General features: G+C 34.4%; 2 protein-coding genes across 2 annotated transcripts in view; both read left to right on the plus strand.

Annotated features, from left to right (window-relative positions):
• magi1b (membrane associated guanylate kinase, WW and PDZ domain containing 1b) overlaps positions 1-19,024 on the plus strand; it is a 1,153,738-nt gene that overhangs the window by 523,357 nt on the left and 611,357 nt on the right.
• wdr18 (WD repeat domain 18) overlaps positions 1-19,024 on the plus strand; it is a 97,326-nt gene that overhangs the window by 72,742 nt on the left and 5,560 nt on the right. Inside the window, exons 8-9 of the mRNA XM_048172276.1 lie at positions 9,041-9,207; positions 15,818-15,886. Coding sequence (XP_048028233.1) covers positions 9,041-9,207; positions 15,818-15,886 — 236 coding nt within the window. The remainder of the gene's footprint in view (positions 1-9,040; positions 9,208-15,817; positions 15,887-19,024) is intronic.

Here is a 19,024-nt window from a genome sequence, read left to right on the forward strand (position 1 = left end):
ATGCCTCCCGCATACTCTACCACAAAATAATGAAGTATCAGTCAGGCTCACCCTGTGTGTAGGACACTGCTTGGTTTGAAATGTCTTCTGCGTGTATGTTATCTTTTAGCCTTGATCCAGCAGAGTGATATTGAACATAATTCAGCGTGACACAAGATGTGGGATGCACCAAACAATCTTTTTCATCTCTAGTATTGTTATTTTAAAATATTAATCCAGTGTTAATTGAACCTGCCAGCAAAATCTCTAGCTGAAAATCATTCATTTCACCTTTAGATCATCTCTCACACACATTTGATTGTATTCCTGTTCAGTGCACTAATGTGCCAAACACACACATACTGTCATCTTTCTTTGATTGTGTGTGTGTGATTAAATATGTGTTTGCATGTGTTACATTTGTCATAGCATTCAGTGATTTTATTTATTTATTTATTTATTTATTTTTAAACCTTGGTTTTTGCATTTGTTGTACAGTCACTCAGTAAAGCATTTTGGAGGTCATCATATTTCCCTCTTCTGATTACTCAAACACACAAGAGATGCAAAATAGGAAGCGGACTAAATATAAATAAAAGTCTCATACAAATGAATAATTAAAATTTGAAGGGAATCAATCATTTCCCAAATCCCATCTGAACAAAACATTGTTGTATGTTCCTGAAAGTCTGAAAAACCAAACAATCATGGAGCTTCACTGTATTCCAGAGCATTCAAAATATGGCAGACATTCTCACAGTGGTCTTTCAAAGGGGATTTACTTGATTTTAAATGTTTGTCATTATTAAATTTGAGATGACTGCTGTCATTACATCAAACTCATTTTTTCACAGCATATTATGTGCACCTTCTGTGGAATTTCTGTTGGCTAGTGAAATTCGTTGCATTCATTTGTTAGGTACTTAGCAGACTGACATGGAATCTGCACCCACAGATTTTCATTCAGTTTAAAGGGTTAGTTCACCCAAAAATGAAATTTCTGTCATTAATTACCTGCCCTCATGACGTTCCACACCAGTGGAACTTTCGTTCATCTTCAGAACACAAATTAAGATATTTTTTTCAGATATTCCAGAATGGTAGTTGAAAACATGGTTAAAATAGTCAACGTGACTACAGTGGTTCAACCTTAAAGGTGCAATATGTAATATTTTCTGTAATATTAGCGCTAGAGGTCGCTAGAGGCCTATTCAAAACAAAGGCGTAGCTTGATGACACCAAGTTTGAGCGCGGAATCTTGGGATATGTGGTCTTTACCTCGCAGCCGATTTAAATAATCAGGATAGGACTCGGGAAGAATTCATGGATGCGATTACTGTAGTATGAAGCAGAGCAGGACCGAGTGTTGTGGGTGCTGAACGAGGCCGCTGGAGCGATTGCCAAAACACACGCAGCGAGCAGCGGAACTTTTATTATGCCACAGTCGCTGGTGCCGCCTCCGTTTTTCCGGTCATGAGTATGAGGTAACACAGCTCTGATTATCATATTAGATACATTTGAGTGTTGAAAATGTTATAACGTTACTCTGTGCGTTTGCTCGGTGGCTGCTGTGAGATACTTGTTACACTGCAGTAAGCTAGATCGATTTTAGAATATCATTAAATGTTGGATAGCTTGTGTTGATAAATGGCATGCAATTAATTTTAAAACGTATTGTTTCATGGAGAAAATTCTGTAAAGCTGTTACTAAAAATAAAGCTGCATCTGATTATGCTATGTTAACTTCTTGACAAAATAGTGCTTTCTCTGAGGCATGGTAAAGCATGGTACTGGCAAAATATTAAGAAAATTAGATTTAAACAATAAGACTAAACGTGTTGAGCTATATAACAACAATTAGTTTTCTGTCTATAAATGTAACAAAACAGTTGTTCCCTTGCCTTTTAAAACATGTAATATATTAAAGCATCTTTGGTGTTCCCATGGTTTCTACAAAATAAAACTGGAAACCGAGGGTCCCGGAGCCTTGGTTAAAAATTAAATTTTCTCACGATTTACAAATAGTTGGAAACATTTGGGATATTGTAAGTACTCAAGTGAACAAAATATATAACACTGGCCTAGTGGTTTTTGGATATTTTACTGCAAAATTCTTACATATTGCACCTTTAATGTTATGAAGCGACGGGAATACTTTTTGTGCGCAAAAACAAAACAAAAATAACGACTTTATTCAATAATTTGAACCGTTGTCATACGTAGTGAACTCAATGCAGGCTTCCTTGTTTACGTCCGAATGCCGGCTCATTATTGGCATTATTTATCCTGTGTCAGCATCACATGTATGCGTCATGCTGCTCACCTGTTCAGCTTCGGCCAAAACTGAGTTGGCATTTGGATGTAAACAAGGAAGCCTGCACTCAGTTCACTACATATTACAACGGTTCGAATTGTTGAATAAAGTCATTATTTTTGTTTCGTTTTTGTGCACAAAACGGATTCTCGTCGCTTCATAATATTAAGGTTGAACCACTGTTGTCATGTTTTTAACCATGTTTGTCTATTAACCATGTTTTCAGCTACCTTTCTGGATGTCAAAAGGTGTATATATATAATTTGTAATTAAAAATGTAGTTTTATACAACTTCTATATAGTAAAATATACAATTTCAGTGTAGCATGTACTCTGTTTAACACATTCTAGCTTAAGTAAATCCATTCTACACATAATACCCCAAAAAAAGGGCAGAAAATGTGAAAGAAGACTGTAGATTTCATCTGGGCCTAGTTAGTGGACACATTAGTTACACAAGCAAGTTGTTAGTATTGTAGACCTAAAAGAGAGCTTGTAAAAAATGTGGGCTCTGCATTCTCTCTGAACAATTCTGGTCCAGGTTGAATTGATGAAAAGACCCATATAATTTAATTGCATTTGGAGAGGAGCAGCTTGTTTCTCCCGCCAAATCCGCACTGCCGAGAGACCAGCGCGTCCTCCGGGCGTCTGCCGCTGCATCACTGCTTACCTGTTTTATCATAATTGTTTTGGCATCGTTCAGAAATGGGGATTAATGTACACACGGTTCACTGAGCCATTGCTCTGCAAAAAACCTATTTATCATCGTCTTTTTTTTTGCAGAAAGCAGAGGGCCGCCACGGAAGCTCCAATTGTGAAAAACCTTTGTGTTAATTTGACTGGCCTCAATAAATCAACAATTCTAAATTGAAAGGCTTGAGTGGAAATAGTGGAGACAAGTTACTTTTTTTAATGGCTTCAAAACAAAAATGAAGGCAAATAAACGCAGCCCGAAGTTGATCTCCATATCAGTTTTCATGCTTACAGCATGCAGAGCCCAGTTTTTAATTAGACCACATGGGCACACACTCATGCATTTTATTTCATTAATTATTATCATTTTATTATCTTATTTTTATCTAATGATGTCCTGCAACTTTTGCCAGGGGAAATGAAAACCCCTTAACAAACAATTCCAGTCTGGCGAGATACTTCCCATGTGGCCAGTTTTAACTTTTGATGTCATCAGCGTCTGGAATGTCTCAGACCGTGTGAGTGATGGAGCTCATTTTTTAATTTTTCTATAAAACGCCAACTCAGTTTATGAGTCTAATCTAATCTGCCAACTGACTCTTCTGTGTGATAGATCTCCTCACTCTGTCTCTTTCTGTGAAATTATGCAATGATTAATCTTTAGGGAATATCAGGGTGACAAGACAAAATTGTGCTGTTGAAAACAGTTACTACACAGCGTCTTTGAAGTGTGGATACTTACCTTAATTATGTTTGCTGGGGTTTCATCTGTTTTTGATGGAAAATCACTGGCATTTTCTGGGCTGTTATGGAAATGTTTGAGCTCTTGTTGATGCTTGTCTGATGTTTCATGTGGCGTGATTCAGTTTTTTGATTCTTAAAGGTGCCATCGAATTGAAAATTGAATTTACCTCGGCATAGTTGAATAACAAGAGTTCAGTACATGGAAATGACATACAGTGAGTCTCAAAGTCCATTGTTTCCTCCTTCTTATATAAATCTCATTTGTTTAAAAGACCTCCGAAGAACATGCGAATCTCAACATAACACAGACTGTTACATAACAGTCGGGGTGTACACCCCCAATATTTGCATATGCCAGCCCATGTTCCCAATATTATGAAAGGCATTACACAAGGGCAGCCAGTATTAACGTCTGGATGTGCACAGTCGAATCATTAGACTAGGTTAGCAAGCAAGGACAACGGCAAAAAATGGCAGATGGAGCAATAATAACTGACATGATCCATGATATCATGATATTTTTAGTGATATTTGTAAATTGTCTTTCTAAATGTTTTGTTAGCATGTTGCTAATGTACTGTTAAAAGTGGTTAAAGTTACCATCGTTTCTTACTGTATTCACGGAGACAAGAGCCGTCGCTATTTTCATTATTAAACACTTGCAGTCTGTATAATTCATAAACACAACTTCATTCTTTATAAATCTCTCCAAGGGGGCGGAAAGTGCGAGCAATTAAAGGGACAGCAGCCCTGAATCAGCGCATTTCTAATTATGCCCCAAAATAGGCAGTTAAAAAAATTATTAAAAAAAAATCAATGGGGTATTTTGAGCTGAAACTTCACAGACACATTCAGGGGACACCTTAGACTTATATTACATCTTGTAATAAAATGTTCAATGGCACCTTTAATAATTTTAGACTGATAAATTGGTCCAAAATTTGTTGGCGATTTTAATACAGCATTTAAATAAAGCATGTTTGTACACATCCTATTTTCCCTATATCGGCTCCAAAAGGCCCTATTGGAAATCTGGGATACACAATCTATGCAAATTCTGGAAATACAGTACAGTCCAAAAGTTTGGAACCACTAAGATTTTTTATGTTTTTAAAAGAAGTTTCGTCTGCTCACCAAGGCTACATTTATTTAATTAAAAATACAGTAAAAAAACAGTAATATTGTGAAATATTATTACAATTTAAAATAACTGTTTTCTATTTGAATATATTTCACAAAGTAATTTATTCCTGTGATGGCAAAGCTGAATTTTCAGCATCATTACTCCAGTCTTCAGTGTCACATGATCCTTCAGAAATCATTCTAATATGCTGATCTGCTGCTCAAGAAACATTTAATGTTTACAATTGTACAAAATATTTGTGTACAATATTTTTTTTCAGGATTATTTGATGAATAGAAAGTTCAAAAGAACAGTGTTTATCTGAAATCTAATCTTTTATAACATTATAAATGTCTTTACTGCCACTTTTGATTGATTTAATGCATCCTTGCTGAATAAAAGTATTCATTTCTTTAATTTCTTTTCAAAAAAATAAAAATAAAAATTCTTACTGACCCCAAACTTTTGAACGGTAGTGTATAATGCTACAGAAGCTTTGTATTTCAGATAAATGCTGTTCTTCTGAACTTTCTATTCATCAAGGAATCCTGAAAAAAAAAAAAAGTACACAACTGTTTTCAACATTGAAAATAATCATAAATGTTTATTGAGCAGCAAATCAGCATATTAGAATGATTTCTGAAGGATCATGTGACACTGAAGACTGGAGTAACGATGCTGAAAATTCAGCTTTGCATCACAGGAATAAATTACTTTGTCAAATATATTTAAATAGTACACAGTTATTTTAAATTGTAATAATATTTCACAATATTACTGTTTTTTACTGTATTTTTAATTAAATAAATGTAGCCTTGGTGAGCAGACGAAACTTTTTTTAAAAACATTAAAAATCTTAGTGGTTCCAAACTTTTGGACTATACTGTATGTTTAGGGGTTTTGCTGTAAAATGCTTCTTATTGCTTCTATATTTTTGATTTTTTGTATTTTATTTATTTCATATTATATATAATTTTTCAGTTCAACTCAACTCATTTTACTCAAAAATTAATGTTATTACAGGTTATATGTTTTACATTATTTATTTATATATATATATATATATATATATATATATATATATATATATATTACTTAAATAAAATATACACCTTTCAGACAAATTGGGGTCGGTAAGATATGTTTTTGAAAGAAGTCTCTTATGCTAACCAAGGATGTATTTACTTGACCAAAAACACAGTTAATAAAATTATATTGTGAGATATTATTATGATTTAAAATAACTTATTTTTATTTATAAAATGATTAGATTCTGTCCTTGATTCTGATTGGTCAATAGCTGTGTTTTATTCACGATAAAACACGGCTATGACTGCTTCACCCAACTGTTCTACACACTACACAACACCCTTAGCAACCACTCTTAGGAACGTAAACTGTTTGTTCTCAATTTATATTGTTCATTGAAGCTTATTGTATTATGTAGAAGAGTATTGTGAAAAAGAGATCGAGTGAGCGAGTGCATTCAAATTTAGCATTTTCCTTCATGTCAGTCCTATGTTCATAATAACAAATGTTTAAATGTCCGATGTATTATCTTGTCCTTTTAACAGTTAAGGGGTTTTCCCGTGACTGACAGTGCTAGTCAAAGCATTTGTCAGTTGCGTCTTGTTCTGTGTTCACAACCATTCAGTCTTTTCAGTGGAAAAGTCTTCGCTACTGACTGACACACTCATAAAGACAGCCTTTTCCGCCATCTAATGGCGTACTGATGTAACTTCTGTTGCTGTTCACGGTCAGGGACTATTTTTTCCGGCGGAAGGAAGGCTTTAGTGAAAGTTTACTTCATGAAAGTTGCATTGATACATATTTTTGGCTTTAATATTTGTATTGTGTGGTAACAGTTTTATAAAAGCAATAAGGTACTCAAGGCTAGTACTGTATCATGAATAAGTTACGGCTGAAGGGGTTGCAGGCACTCCGCTTCGCGTCGTGTCTAACAGCGCCCTTCAGCTGTGACTTATTCATGATACAACTCAGCCTCTCTTACATTATTGCTTATGTATATAAATTTTCAAAATGTAATTTATTCAAGCTGATTTTCAGCATCATTACTCCAGTCTTCAGTGTCACATGATCCCTCAGAAAATCATTTTGATATGCTGATTTGGTGCTAAATATTTCTTATCATTGTCAATGTTGAAAACAGCTTAGAGAAATTTCACATTTTTCATATTTATAACATTTGAATTATCTTTACTGTCATTTTTTTATCAATTTAGTTTGTGTGCATGCTGAATAAATTGATTTATATCCAGTGTATTTATATAACTCCAATCTTTTAAACAGTAGTGTATAATATATATATATATATTTTTTTTTTTTAATTATAATTATTGTATTTAAATATGTGACATTTGCAATGTGAATTCATTTGTTCTTTACTTGTTTAGATGTTCTTACTTCCATTGAAGCACCAAATGCTATGTAGATCATTCTCAAATCATGCTGGAGAACATGATCATCTGGTTTACCCAAGCTTTTGTTTGAATCCTTCAATCAAGTGATGTTTAGTACACAAGCCAATGTAGTTCAGTTGAGTCTGCCACAGTTCTCACTTGTGCACATGATTTGTGTCTAGCGCTTTTAAAGAGAACAGTAGACAGCAGATGCCGGAAGCTCAGTTGGACCTGGTTTTTGTTAATTAATCTCAAGTGAACTGCAGGAGCATTGTTTTATTCCTGAGAGTGTGTAGACAGTCTCAGCTCAATAAAAACAAACAAACTTTCTCCTGCCAGTGTGTTATGGTCAGTATGAAAGAGGTCTGAGATGGATTGATAGTTTTACTGATTTGTTGCTAGCATGTTCTACACTGACAGTAATGGGCAAATAAAAATGTCTGACACTGTAAGCTGGAGGTGAAGAGCTCTGTAGTGCTTTAGAGTGCTGTAGTTGTAAAAGATTATCTGCCGGTTTTATCTCCTCAGTTTCCAATCCATTTCCACTCAGTAGGGGAGAGAAATGAAGTGGAAAAATCATAAAGTTCATAACTTTGAGATTTTTTTTGATTTAGATGGATAGTTGACTAGTCGCCCAACAAACACACACATACTTTCCAAAACATACAAAAAATTCTTACAAATCACAAATTCAAGAGGTTTATATATATATATAAGATAATTAGAGTTGAATTGCTAGCATCAAAAGATATCTATGTATAGATCACGCTGTTTGGCAAATATGCCATCATATGTTTGAACTACTTCCATCTGGTAGGCATTATAAGACATTATTTTAACGGTTTTGTTCCAAGAGCTATTATTAATCTGAATCAAGCTACCTTTTTTTTAATGCTGTTGTAATTTTTTTAATGTGCTTTGTTTTGGACATTGATTTATTGTACTGTTTATTAAGTATGTCTTCATTGATTATAAATATTTAGATTATTTTTTATAAATTTATTTTAATAATTGATTAATTGCATTTAATGTTGCATGTGAAATTTCATATATATATATATATATATATATATATATATATATATATATATATATATATATACCTTTTGAATTTGGTGTCTGTAAGATTTTTTTTTATGTTTTGGAAAGAAGTCTCTTATGCTCACATTTAATCAAAATATTTTAATATAAAAACAGTAATATTGTGAAATATACTTACAATTTAAAAATTTACATTTTTTTCTATTCCTTTAGAAATTATTCTGAGGTGATTTGGTGCTCAAGAAACATTTCCTATTATTATTATTATTATTATTATTATAATAATTGAAAACAGTTGTGCTGTTTAATTTTTTTGATGGAAACCATGGTATATTTTTTGAGGATTTGAATAAGAAGTTTACATCAGCAAAAACAATGTTTATTTGGAATAGTAATCTTGTGTAACATAATATATATGCAATATTAAAAATAATATTACATTGAAAGTTTGTACATATTTTATGCCAAAAATCATCAATTTAGCCTTCTCTTAGAACCTCTGATTGTGTGAACACATGTAAGAGATGCAGAGTGTTTGCAAAGAGATTTGTTAAGCTCTTTCACAACATAATATTGCATAGTCATTGTTTTCAGGGCTGACTGAGAAAGTGCTTTGTGTTAAAATGGACCGTTTTTATTTGAGGATTTCAGTATTCACAAACCTTTACTAAACTGCTACATATTTTCAGAAAGAACTGATATTTTTCCACCTTGTCTCCCCAACAGGTCCTGTGACCAATGCTGCTATCATACCAGCACCTGCCAACATGTTCCTTTCTGACAGTCGTCCAGCCATCCCACTTCCACGGTTCAGTCGCCACCTGAACCCCTCCGAGCAAGGTGACAGCACGGGCACCGGAGGCATGTGTCTGAGGCTGGGAGCCAACACACAGGTAACATCTGAAACATTGGTTCCAGTTTAATGGGGATATATAATAGAAAATAAGATTAGGTCCTCTGAGACTATTTATGAAATGCCAGAATAGCTCATTTAGAGCAATGATTTTACATTTACTTATAAATTCCTATTCAGTATGCAGCAACTTGGCCTAACCTGATAAATGCAGAAGGTCAAATGCAAAAATTTAGCCAAGACCAGAGGTCATTTACATATGAAAGTCTTAAAGATGTGCTAACAAAAACCATTCTTATTTCACAAAGCTCTACTTCTATAAATCTACATCTAGTGTATATAAACTGCCTTGTCCAAAAAAAAAAAAAAAAAAAAAAAACGCTGTTTGAATTTAAATTGGTAAATGCTTAAGTGTCTATGACTGGATTGTTATTGCAGTGATTATGTTTTTATGTTATATGTTTGGGAACAGTTCTTTTAACCCTAATTGATGGAGTGTGTAGCTCTTCATTTCTTAAACAGCCATGTAGTAAGGTGTATCATGGCCATATTCCAGAATGACAATGTCAAGATTCATCAGACACCAATTGTGAATGAATGGTTGGGAGGGAGCATGAATTGGCACCTCTGAAAATCTTTGGGATGTGCTGGAGTAGACTTTAGAGAGTTTTCACCTCTTGCGTTGTCAATATATGATCTTGACCAAAAAAATGATGCACCTCTTGATGGAAATAAATGTTGTGATGTTATTTCCATGGAGAGGTGCATCAATTTTTGGTCAAGATCAGAGACGTCTATCTTAAATTTAGCATGAAATTAATATTTGTCAAAAACTCAAAATTCTGGTGAAACTTGCCATAGTTATGCCAGACTTTTCCAATCATTTAATCCGCTTAAACCCTTCTCCTTTCATACATAAAATCAACTGCAAGCTCGCATTCAGATCTGACTCCATCTAATCAACAACTAATAAATCTAACCAAGTCCCCTTACAACATTTATTTCTTTTTGAGAGGGTTCAAAGTTAGCCCAATGACCCACTCTTTAGAAGACCCACTTTAGCTAAATACATCTACTAAATTTCAACAAAAACATTGAATCTTTCATGAAAATTCAGTGTAATCAAGACCTACTATATACCATCCTCAAATGGGTAAATAGGTGGATGTTCTTTTTCGTTAGTTCAAATGTTTTAGTTTGAAAGACACTCATATACTGTAAGGTGTAACAGCTGCATGTGGGTGATATGATTGGGTCAAAGGTGTTTAGTGCAAGTTGCACATATGGATCGGTCTCCTCACAACCATATGGATCGGTCTCCTCACTACCATATGGATCTGTCTCCTCACTACCAGCAGTGTTCAAACATGATGAATGTTTACAGCTGTTAGCGCGTGACTGTAATTCCTCCCATGTCAAAATCAATTATAGACATATAAATGAAATGCTTATACAAAATCTTAAATTTGCCCACCACCTGCTCTGTGGGGCCAACCTTGCATTTATCTTTCCTTCTTTCTGCATATCTGCTGTTTTCCCTCTTCCTCCCCCTCCCCCTTCGCTTGTTTACGGAGCGGCTAATCTTCCAGCCTCTGGGAGAGCACATCCTATCTGGAAAACATGCTTCTTTCACCTCTGCACAGCGAGAGGGATCCTAAAACAAATGTTTTGATAAGTGCATTAATACTTTTACCACGAACCAAAATAACACATTCCAACTGCGACCCAGAGGCTGCTCCCAACATCACACATTCGGCATGACTGGCGTGCCACACAGCGTGTAAATTAAAGCTGCTCTGAGAAAATTAATTTCTCTTTCGGAATTGTTTCTGTTATTCCCTTGGAAGGTGAAGCGACGACCCTGCTGGGTGGGGCACACTGCGAAACTCTGAGTTGAACCGTGTGTCTATTAACATCCTTGCTGACTAAATTCAGATGGAGGTCAGCAGTATGGTTTCATCAGATCTGTTGCCATCCTGGAGCAGCTCAGGTCTGCTCCGCTATGTGCTAATGGAGTGAAGTTTAAGAATAGATGGGTTATGGCCCTTAACTTTGCATAAATATTATTATTTGGACCTGAATTATGTAGCTCATGGTGGTGGGCTAAAGGCTGTTGGAGGTTCTGCAGAGGTTGACCGCTTGGCTTTCATAGCAAATTATTAGGCTTTTGTTTTCTCTTGAACTCAGTTGTAATTCACTTCCTTTTATGTGATTTGGTGTTTCTTTAATGGGCACTATTGGCCACTGGACATTCAGGAAAAACGCTTGTCATATTGTTCATTTAATTTGTCCACTAACTATGTACCACCACAGTGTCATTTCCACCTCATCTCAAATTATGTTTTGTGTTCAGTAGTATTCTGTGGTGGAAAGGGTGATAATAGAAATTACATTTTAAACATATGTGACCAGTCACGGAAAGTAGGGACACAAGTCGGTTCTGGGGCATTTTGAGTTATTCACAGATTCTGAAAGTGTAGTCTCCAAGCTTTCCAACGATGTGTAACACATGGAAATCTGATAATATTTGGAGAAGTTGTGGCCATTTGAAGGTAGGCACTCAAAAAAGCTCAAAGGGCAGAAAAATAACTTCTAGTTTTGGGGTTCTCGTCTGTTCTCACCTGCTGGGAGTGACAAAGGGGCTCATTTACATCTCATTTAGATAAGCCATACCCCCTGTAAAGCTGCATGGTTGCAAAGCAACGACAGACGCAACGGGAAAAATCGGACCGCATACTATTAATAATAAAGGATAATGTGCATTGTAAATGTCAGTAATTTATCTTTTTTGACATTAGGACTTTTTGAACAGGATTCTGTGATAACCGTATAGTCCTGGTTTAGACCTCAGTTAGTGGTTAGACCTGGTTTGAGTCAAAGGATTAAAAAAATCCTGTACATTAAACTCTTCAATAAATACTTTTACTTTTGACTTATAACGCACATTTTACGGCTACGGATACTTTTACTTGCGTAGGAATTTAATCTGATACATTTACTATTACATTAGTAAATCCTTGTTAAGAAGTAGTAACTGGCTAAAATTATTAGCGTCACATTCAATTCAAGAAAAGTAAGCTTTACATGAGCTAAGTCATTCACACCAGTCAATTCAAGCAGTTGAAGCGTTATTCAAATTAATAGCAGATGCTAATATTACCATCTAAAAAGCCCATTATAGTAATGGGGTTTTTTGGCAAGTGATACGATGCTAACGATTACAAATAAAACGACAGTCCTGAGCTAGCTAATAACAAAAGACACATGAGATAACGTGTAGCCTACGTGTTCTTAGAATGAACACAAAACGACAAACTTTGATGTTTATGGAAACTTACCCCATAAGAAACAGAAAAGATTTACCCCATAAGAAACAGAAAAGATTTACCCCATAAGAAACAGAAAAGATTTCGTTGGCTCCAATGAAATAAGTTGTTCGGGCACACTTTCTCTTTGTCGGGGTCTTCTTTGTGGATGTAACCATCTCCGAAGTTTGCACTATGCGTCTGTTTGCCTCTAAATGTCCAATAATTCGCATGTCCTGCCACTCTTTTTTTCTGCAGCTAAAGAATCCAGCCGTATGTAGTACTTCAAAACATTTTCGGTGTAACGGCCACGTTTCAGCTCGTCTGCAATATTCTTTGCGGCGTCCATCTTCATTAAATTTTGATATCAGCTAGAGCCGGCCAGAGCGCTGCATAAATAAGTAGCCACGCTTCCCTTGGAGGGCTGCGGCAATAACAAAAGAAACAAAAGCCGGCCTATCCGATTCCAGTATGGAAGTACAAACAGACAATGACACGCCCCTACTGTGAGATAGAATCCCAGAAAAACAAGCCGATTTCAACCTCAAAATGTATGCTTTAAAATATACCAATACTGCTATATAAAACACGGAGATGCTTCTTCGTGATCTCAACTAACAGATTCTGCAAAAAAACGAAAATCACCAATTTTGGAAAAAAAAAAAACGCTTCTTTCTCAGTTTGCTCAATAGTAGTGCTGCCGACTTGTGTCCCTGGTTTCCGTGACGGGTCACATATTTGCAATAAAATAGTCGACTCAAGACTAATTCCACACTTTATCCTCATGCACACAAATAAATAATATTTTTCACACTTTTACATGGTTTAATAAAATTACAACTTTGTTGAAAATGATGCAGTGATATTAAACTTGATCTAAATTTCTTGATTTCTTTGATTAACCTTTACTGACACTGTTTTAACCATGGACTGAACTACTTTTGATTAAACTTTATTCGGGGCAATTTTTTTTTTTTTTTTGTGGTGGAAATTGTTACAATTTTGTGACCAAGTAATTTCCACACAATAAATATTAAAATGGTTTAATTCACTCTTCAATTTATATTTTAATTCATATTAAATAGCAAAAATAAATGTTGAAGGCACGGCAAGACAATTTTAATGTGTTAGAGATACTTTTTTTTTCTTTTTTGCTTTTTCCTACACTAATGTTCAAAAGTGTAAGATTTTTTAATGTCTTTGAAAGTCTCTTATGCTCACCCAGGCTACATTTATTTGATCAAAAATACAGTATGAAAAATACAGTAGGGTCATTCCATGTCAAATCAACCAAATTTCAGAAACTTCCCTGGCTCAAATTTTTGATTTTGTTCATATTTTTTCTGTAGAAAGACAAACATAAATAGTAATGAAAGCCAAAATATTAAATGTCATATATGTACAGTACAGTCCAAAAGTTTGGAACACTAAGATTTTTAATGTTTTTAAAAGAAGTTTCGTCTGCTCACCAAGGCTACATTTATTTAATTAAAAATACAGTAAAAAACAGTAATATTGTGAAATATTATTACAATTTAAAATAACTGAGTACTATTTAAATATTTTGACAAAGTATTTATTCCTGTGTGCAAAGCTGAATTTTCAGATCGTTACTCCAGTCTCAGTTCACATGATCCTTCAGAAATCATTCTAATATGCTGATTTGCTGCTCAATAAACATTTATGATTATTTTCAATGTTGAAAACAGTTGTGTACTTTTTTTTTTTTTCAGGATCATTGATGAAAAAAGTTCAAAAGAACAGCATTTATCTGAAATACAAAGCTTCTGTGATTAAACTACCGTTCAAAAGTTTGGGGTCAGTAAGAATTTTTATTTGTATTTTTTTGAAAAGAAATTAAAGAAATGAATACTTTTATTCAGCAAGGATGCATTAAATCAATCAAAAGTGGCAGTAAAGACATTTATAATGTTACAAAAGATTAAATTTCAGATAAACACTGTTCTTTTGAACTTTCTATTCATCAAATAATCCTGAAAAAAAATATTGTACACAAATATTTTGTACAATTGTACACATTAAATGTTTCTTGAGCAGCAGATCAGCATATTAGAATGATTTCTGAAGGATCATTGACACTGAAGACTGGAGTAACGATGCTGAAATTCAGCTTTGCATCACAGAATAAATTACTTTGTGAAAAATTCAAATAGAAAACAGTTATTTTAAATTGTACTGTCTTTTACTGTATTTTTAATTAAATAAATGTAGCCTTGGTGAGCAGACGAAACTTCTTTTAAAAACATTAAAAATCTTAGTGGTTCCAAACTTTTGGACTGCACTGTATACAGTATTTACTGAGTAATCCACTATTTTGTCTCACCTTGGCTCTAAATCTCAGGTGAAAATTGCCATGTTGATCCCTTCTACAAAATAGTGGATTGCTCAGTAAATATACATCTGTGACATTTAATATTTTGGCTTTCATCACTACTTATGTTTGTCTTTCTACAGAAAAAATATTAACAAAATCAAACATTTGAGCCGAGGACCTCTCTAGTTGAGTTGACACGGAATGACCCAGTATGAACGTTGAAAATAGCTGTGCTGCTTAATATTTTTGTGAAAACCTGTGTCATTTTTTGCATTTTTCAACAGCATTTATTTGAAAAAAAAAATCTTTTGTAATATTTTTAAATATCTTTACTCTGTTTTGATCAATTTAATGCATCATTGCTGAATAAAAGTATTAATTTCCTTTAAAAAAATCTTACTGACTCTGTACTTCTGAACAGTATTGTAAACAATAATAAAAAAAAAAGTTAACTTAGCCTCCACATTAGGAAATTATGTACCATAACAGTGTTACGAGTACAATATTTCAAATTTGTGAGCGTATGTGGGAATCGTGAGCAGAATCAAAATACTGTGCTGGGCACCACCACCAGCTTTACTCATCTTCCTGTGAAATCAGCAGACTCACTGTATCCATCGAGGCAGGAATAGTAAATTTCCGCAGACGGGCACTGATGGTCCGTAAATCAGCAGAGTAAGATGGCAGAATCTGGGAAGAGCTGTTAAAAAGAAATTGACCTTGCTGGGATTTTCATTGTCAGCCTTAATAATCTCGTTGGACCCTTGGAACAACGTCATCCCCTCCACAAACCCCAGGCCACTTACTCACTGTCAGTAGTGATCAGTCTGCAGGAGACAGCCGTGATTAGACCTTGTTTGTAACTGACCCCCTCACACTCTTCAGGACACTTGCATCATGGGAAATGCCTACACACAAATACCTTATTGGCACACGCAATCTTTTTTGTAGCTTAACATACTATTGTCTTGATGTTTAAAGTGTTTTGCTTTGTCTTTTCACACTCTCAGGAGCCAGAGGGGACATATTTGGAGAAAGCAGATGAGCTCTACTCTCTGATGTGTGCCGTCACAGACAAGGTAAGCAAGGAAGCTCACTGCAGCTGTCGGAATTCAGTCATTACTGTGAGCTGAATTTTACAAAGGCTTTCAAGGGCGGAGACGGTTTGTAGCCTGTTGGCTTTGATTCTTCTAATGATCAGCATGAAGAGAGCAGAGACGGAGCAATCGTCACAAGTAATGTTGACTAGTACTTGGCCAGGCAGAGTAATCAACCCATAATTGCCATTTTAAGATGCCTAATAACTTTGCCCACCTGGGTAATTAACAGAACTTCCTATTTTTTGACAAATTTTGATAAAACATTGCTTAAATTGAATGTTCAGCAATTTATATTTAATTTAATTTAGCACCAATTTAATTTAATAGAAGTGTTTTTTTTTTTAAGGCAACCACTTTAACTCTTGAACAGAATGAAATATTTCCACCAAACTCATATGTACTGTATGGGTTCAATCTGAGGTCACGTGCTGAGGTAAACGAGCTGATGAGCAGAACCCAGATCATACTGTAATGCTAGTCAGAAAGGGAAAAAACGGATGCTGCATTAATTGTTTTAATATTGTTAATGTGTTAAACAGAACATATTAATTGCAGAAATTAACATGTTATTTTTGACGGTCCTAAAAATAATAATATAATATACTCCGCTTCAGCCATGACTTATTCACAATACAGCACAGCCTCTTGTACCTTATTGCTTTTATATAATGGTATAATATGTATCAATGCAACTTTTATGAAGTAAACTTTCAATAAAATCCTTCCTTCCACCAGAAAAAAAATAGTCCCTGTCCGTGAACAGCAACAGAAGTTACATTATTACGCCATTAGATGGCGGCAAAGACTGTCGTTATGAATGTGTCAGTCAATAGCGAAGACTTTTACATTGAAAAGACTGAATTGTTGTGAACATGGAACAAGACGCAACTGACAAATACTTTGACTAGCGCTGTCAGTCATGGGAAAACCCCTAAACTGTTAAAAGGACATTTAAACAGATTTTTTATTATGAACATAGGACTAACCTGAATGAAAATGTTAAATCTGAATGCAGGTAATAAACTCGCTCACACGATCTCTTTCTCACAATACTCTTCTACATAATATAGTAAGCTTCAATGAACAATATCAATTGACCCTTCGCAAAGACCCGCCCCCCCCTTAGTTACTGTTGCTTTGCCCGACAAGCCATGGTGCTGTCACTTCACACAGAGTGAAAAATACATTGCGGAGCAAAGAGGACACTGACAACACGTCGACAGACAAGAAAGAGCAGGTTACTTACCATGTTAAACAAAGTTCCAGCTTTCAAATTGTGTAATTTTTTTGTGTTTTGTGGCTCTTTAATGTGTCGTGACAGATTGCTGTAGCGCCTCAGCTTAAGCGGCTTGTGAACCCATCATCTTTTTCTACTAGTTCATTTATAGCATCAAATAAATGAACATGAGAAGGAATGTTGTTTCAAACGCGAAAACACGTTAGTACACACCATTTTTCAAGTTAAAGTCCACCGAGGTTAATCTTCTAACTCCTGACTGCTTTGTCGGACAAAATGGCGGATTCGGCGTTAGGATTAGTTAGATCGCATACGTTAACGCTTACAGTTTACGTTGCTAAGAGTGGTTGCTAAGGGTGTTGCGTAGTGATACACAGGACCGTTGGGTGAAGCAGTCATAGCCGTGTTTTATCGTGAATAAAATACAGCTATTGACCAATCAGAATCAAGGACAGGATCTAATCGTTTTATAATATAATATAATATAATATAATATAATATAATATAATATAATATAATATAATATAATATATAGGGGTGTAACGATACATCTTCATATTGAGATATCGCAATATAAAATGCAATATGTATCGATGTACAGTACAGTCCAAAAGTTTGGAACCACTAAGATTTTTAATGTTTTTAAAAGAAGTTTCGTCTGCTCACCAAGGCTACATTTATTTAATTAAAAATACAGTAAAAAACAGTAATATTGTGAAATATTATTACAATTTAAAATAACTGTGTACTATTTAAATATATTTGACAAAGTAATTTATTCCTGTGATGCAAAGCTGAATTTTCAGCATCGTTACTCCAGTCTTCAGTGTCACATGATCCTTCACAAATCATTCTAATATGCTGATTTGCTGCTCAATAAACATTTATGATTATTTTCAATGTTGAAAACAGTTGTGTACTTTTTTTTTTCAGGATTCCTTGATGAATAGAAAGTTCAAAAGAACAGCATTTATCTGAAATACAAAGCTTCTGTAGCATTATACACTACCGTTCAAAAGTTTGGGGTCAGTAAGAATTTTTATTTTTATTTTTTTGAAAAGAAATTAAAGAAATGAATACTTTTATTCAGCAAGGATGCATTAAATCAATCAAAAGTGGCAGTAAAGACATTTATAATGTTACAAAAGATTAGATTTCAGATAAACACTGTTCTTTTGAACTTTCTATTCATCAAATAATCCTGAAAAAAAATATTGTACACAAATATTTTGTACAATTGTACACATTAAATGTTTCTTGAGCAGCAGATCAGCATATTAGAATGATTTCTGAAGGATCATGTGACACTGAAGACTGGAGTAATGATGCTGAAAATTCAGCTTTGCCATCACAGGAATAAATTACTTTGTGAAATATATTCAAATAGAAAACAGTTATTTTAAATTGTAATAATGTTTCACGATATCACTGTTTTTTACTGTATTTTTAATTAAATAAATGTAGCCTTGGTGAGCAGACGAAACTTCTTTTAAAAACATTAAAAATCTTAGTGGTTCCAAACTTTTGGAGTGTACTGTAAGTGATATGACTCACGATATAGAGTTTTATCCAAGAGTCAGCTTACTGTATTTGTAAGGTATAATTCACCGCCCCCTCTCATTACATGAAAATCATGTAATCATCCTCATGTTGTTTCAAACCTATAAGATTTTCATTCAACTTCCAAACACAAAATATTTTCACTGTTATACAAGCTGTACACTCACTACTTTACACTGTAGCAAAGTGTCCTTTCTTCAGTGTTGTCACATGAAAAGATATAATAAAATTTTTATAAAAATGTGAGTGGTGTATTCACTTCTGTGAGATACTGTATGAAACCTAAGAGATTTCAGTCCCTCTATTTAAAGTCTATTTCT

This window comes from Megalobrama amblycephala, linkage group LG21 (genome assembly GCF_018812025.1).
Source record: "Megalobrama amblycephala isolate DHTTF-2021 linkage group LG21, ASM1881202v1, whole genome shotgun sequence".
Classification (NCBI taxonomy): domain Eukaryota; kingdom Metazoa; phylum Chordata; class Actinopteri; order Cypriniformes; family Xenocyprididae; genus Megalobrama; species Megalobrama amblycephala.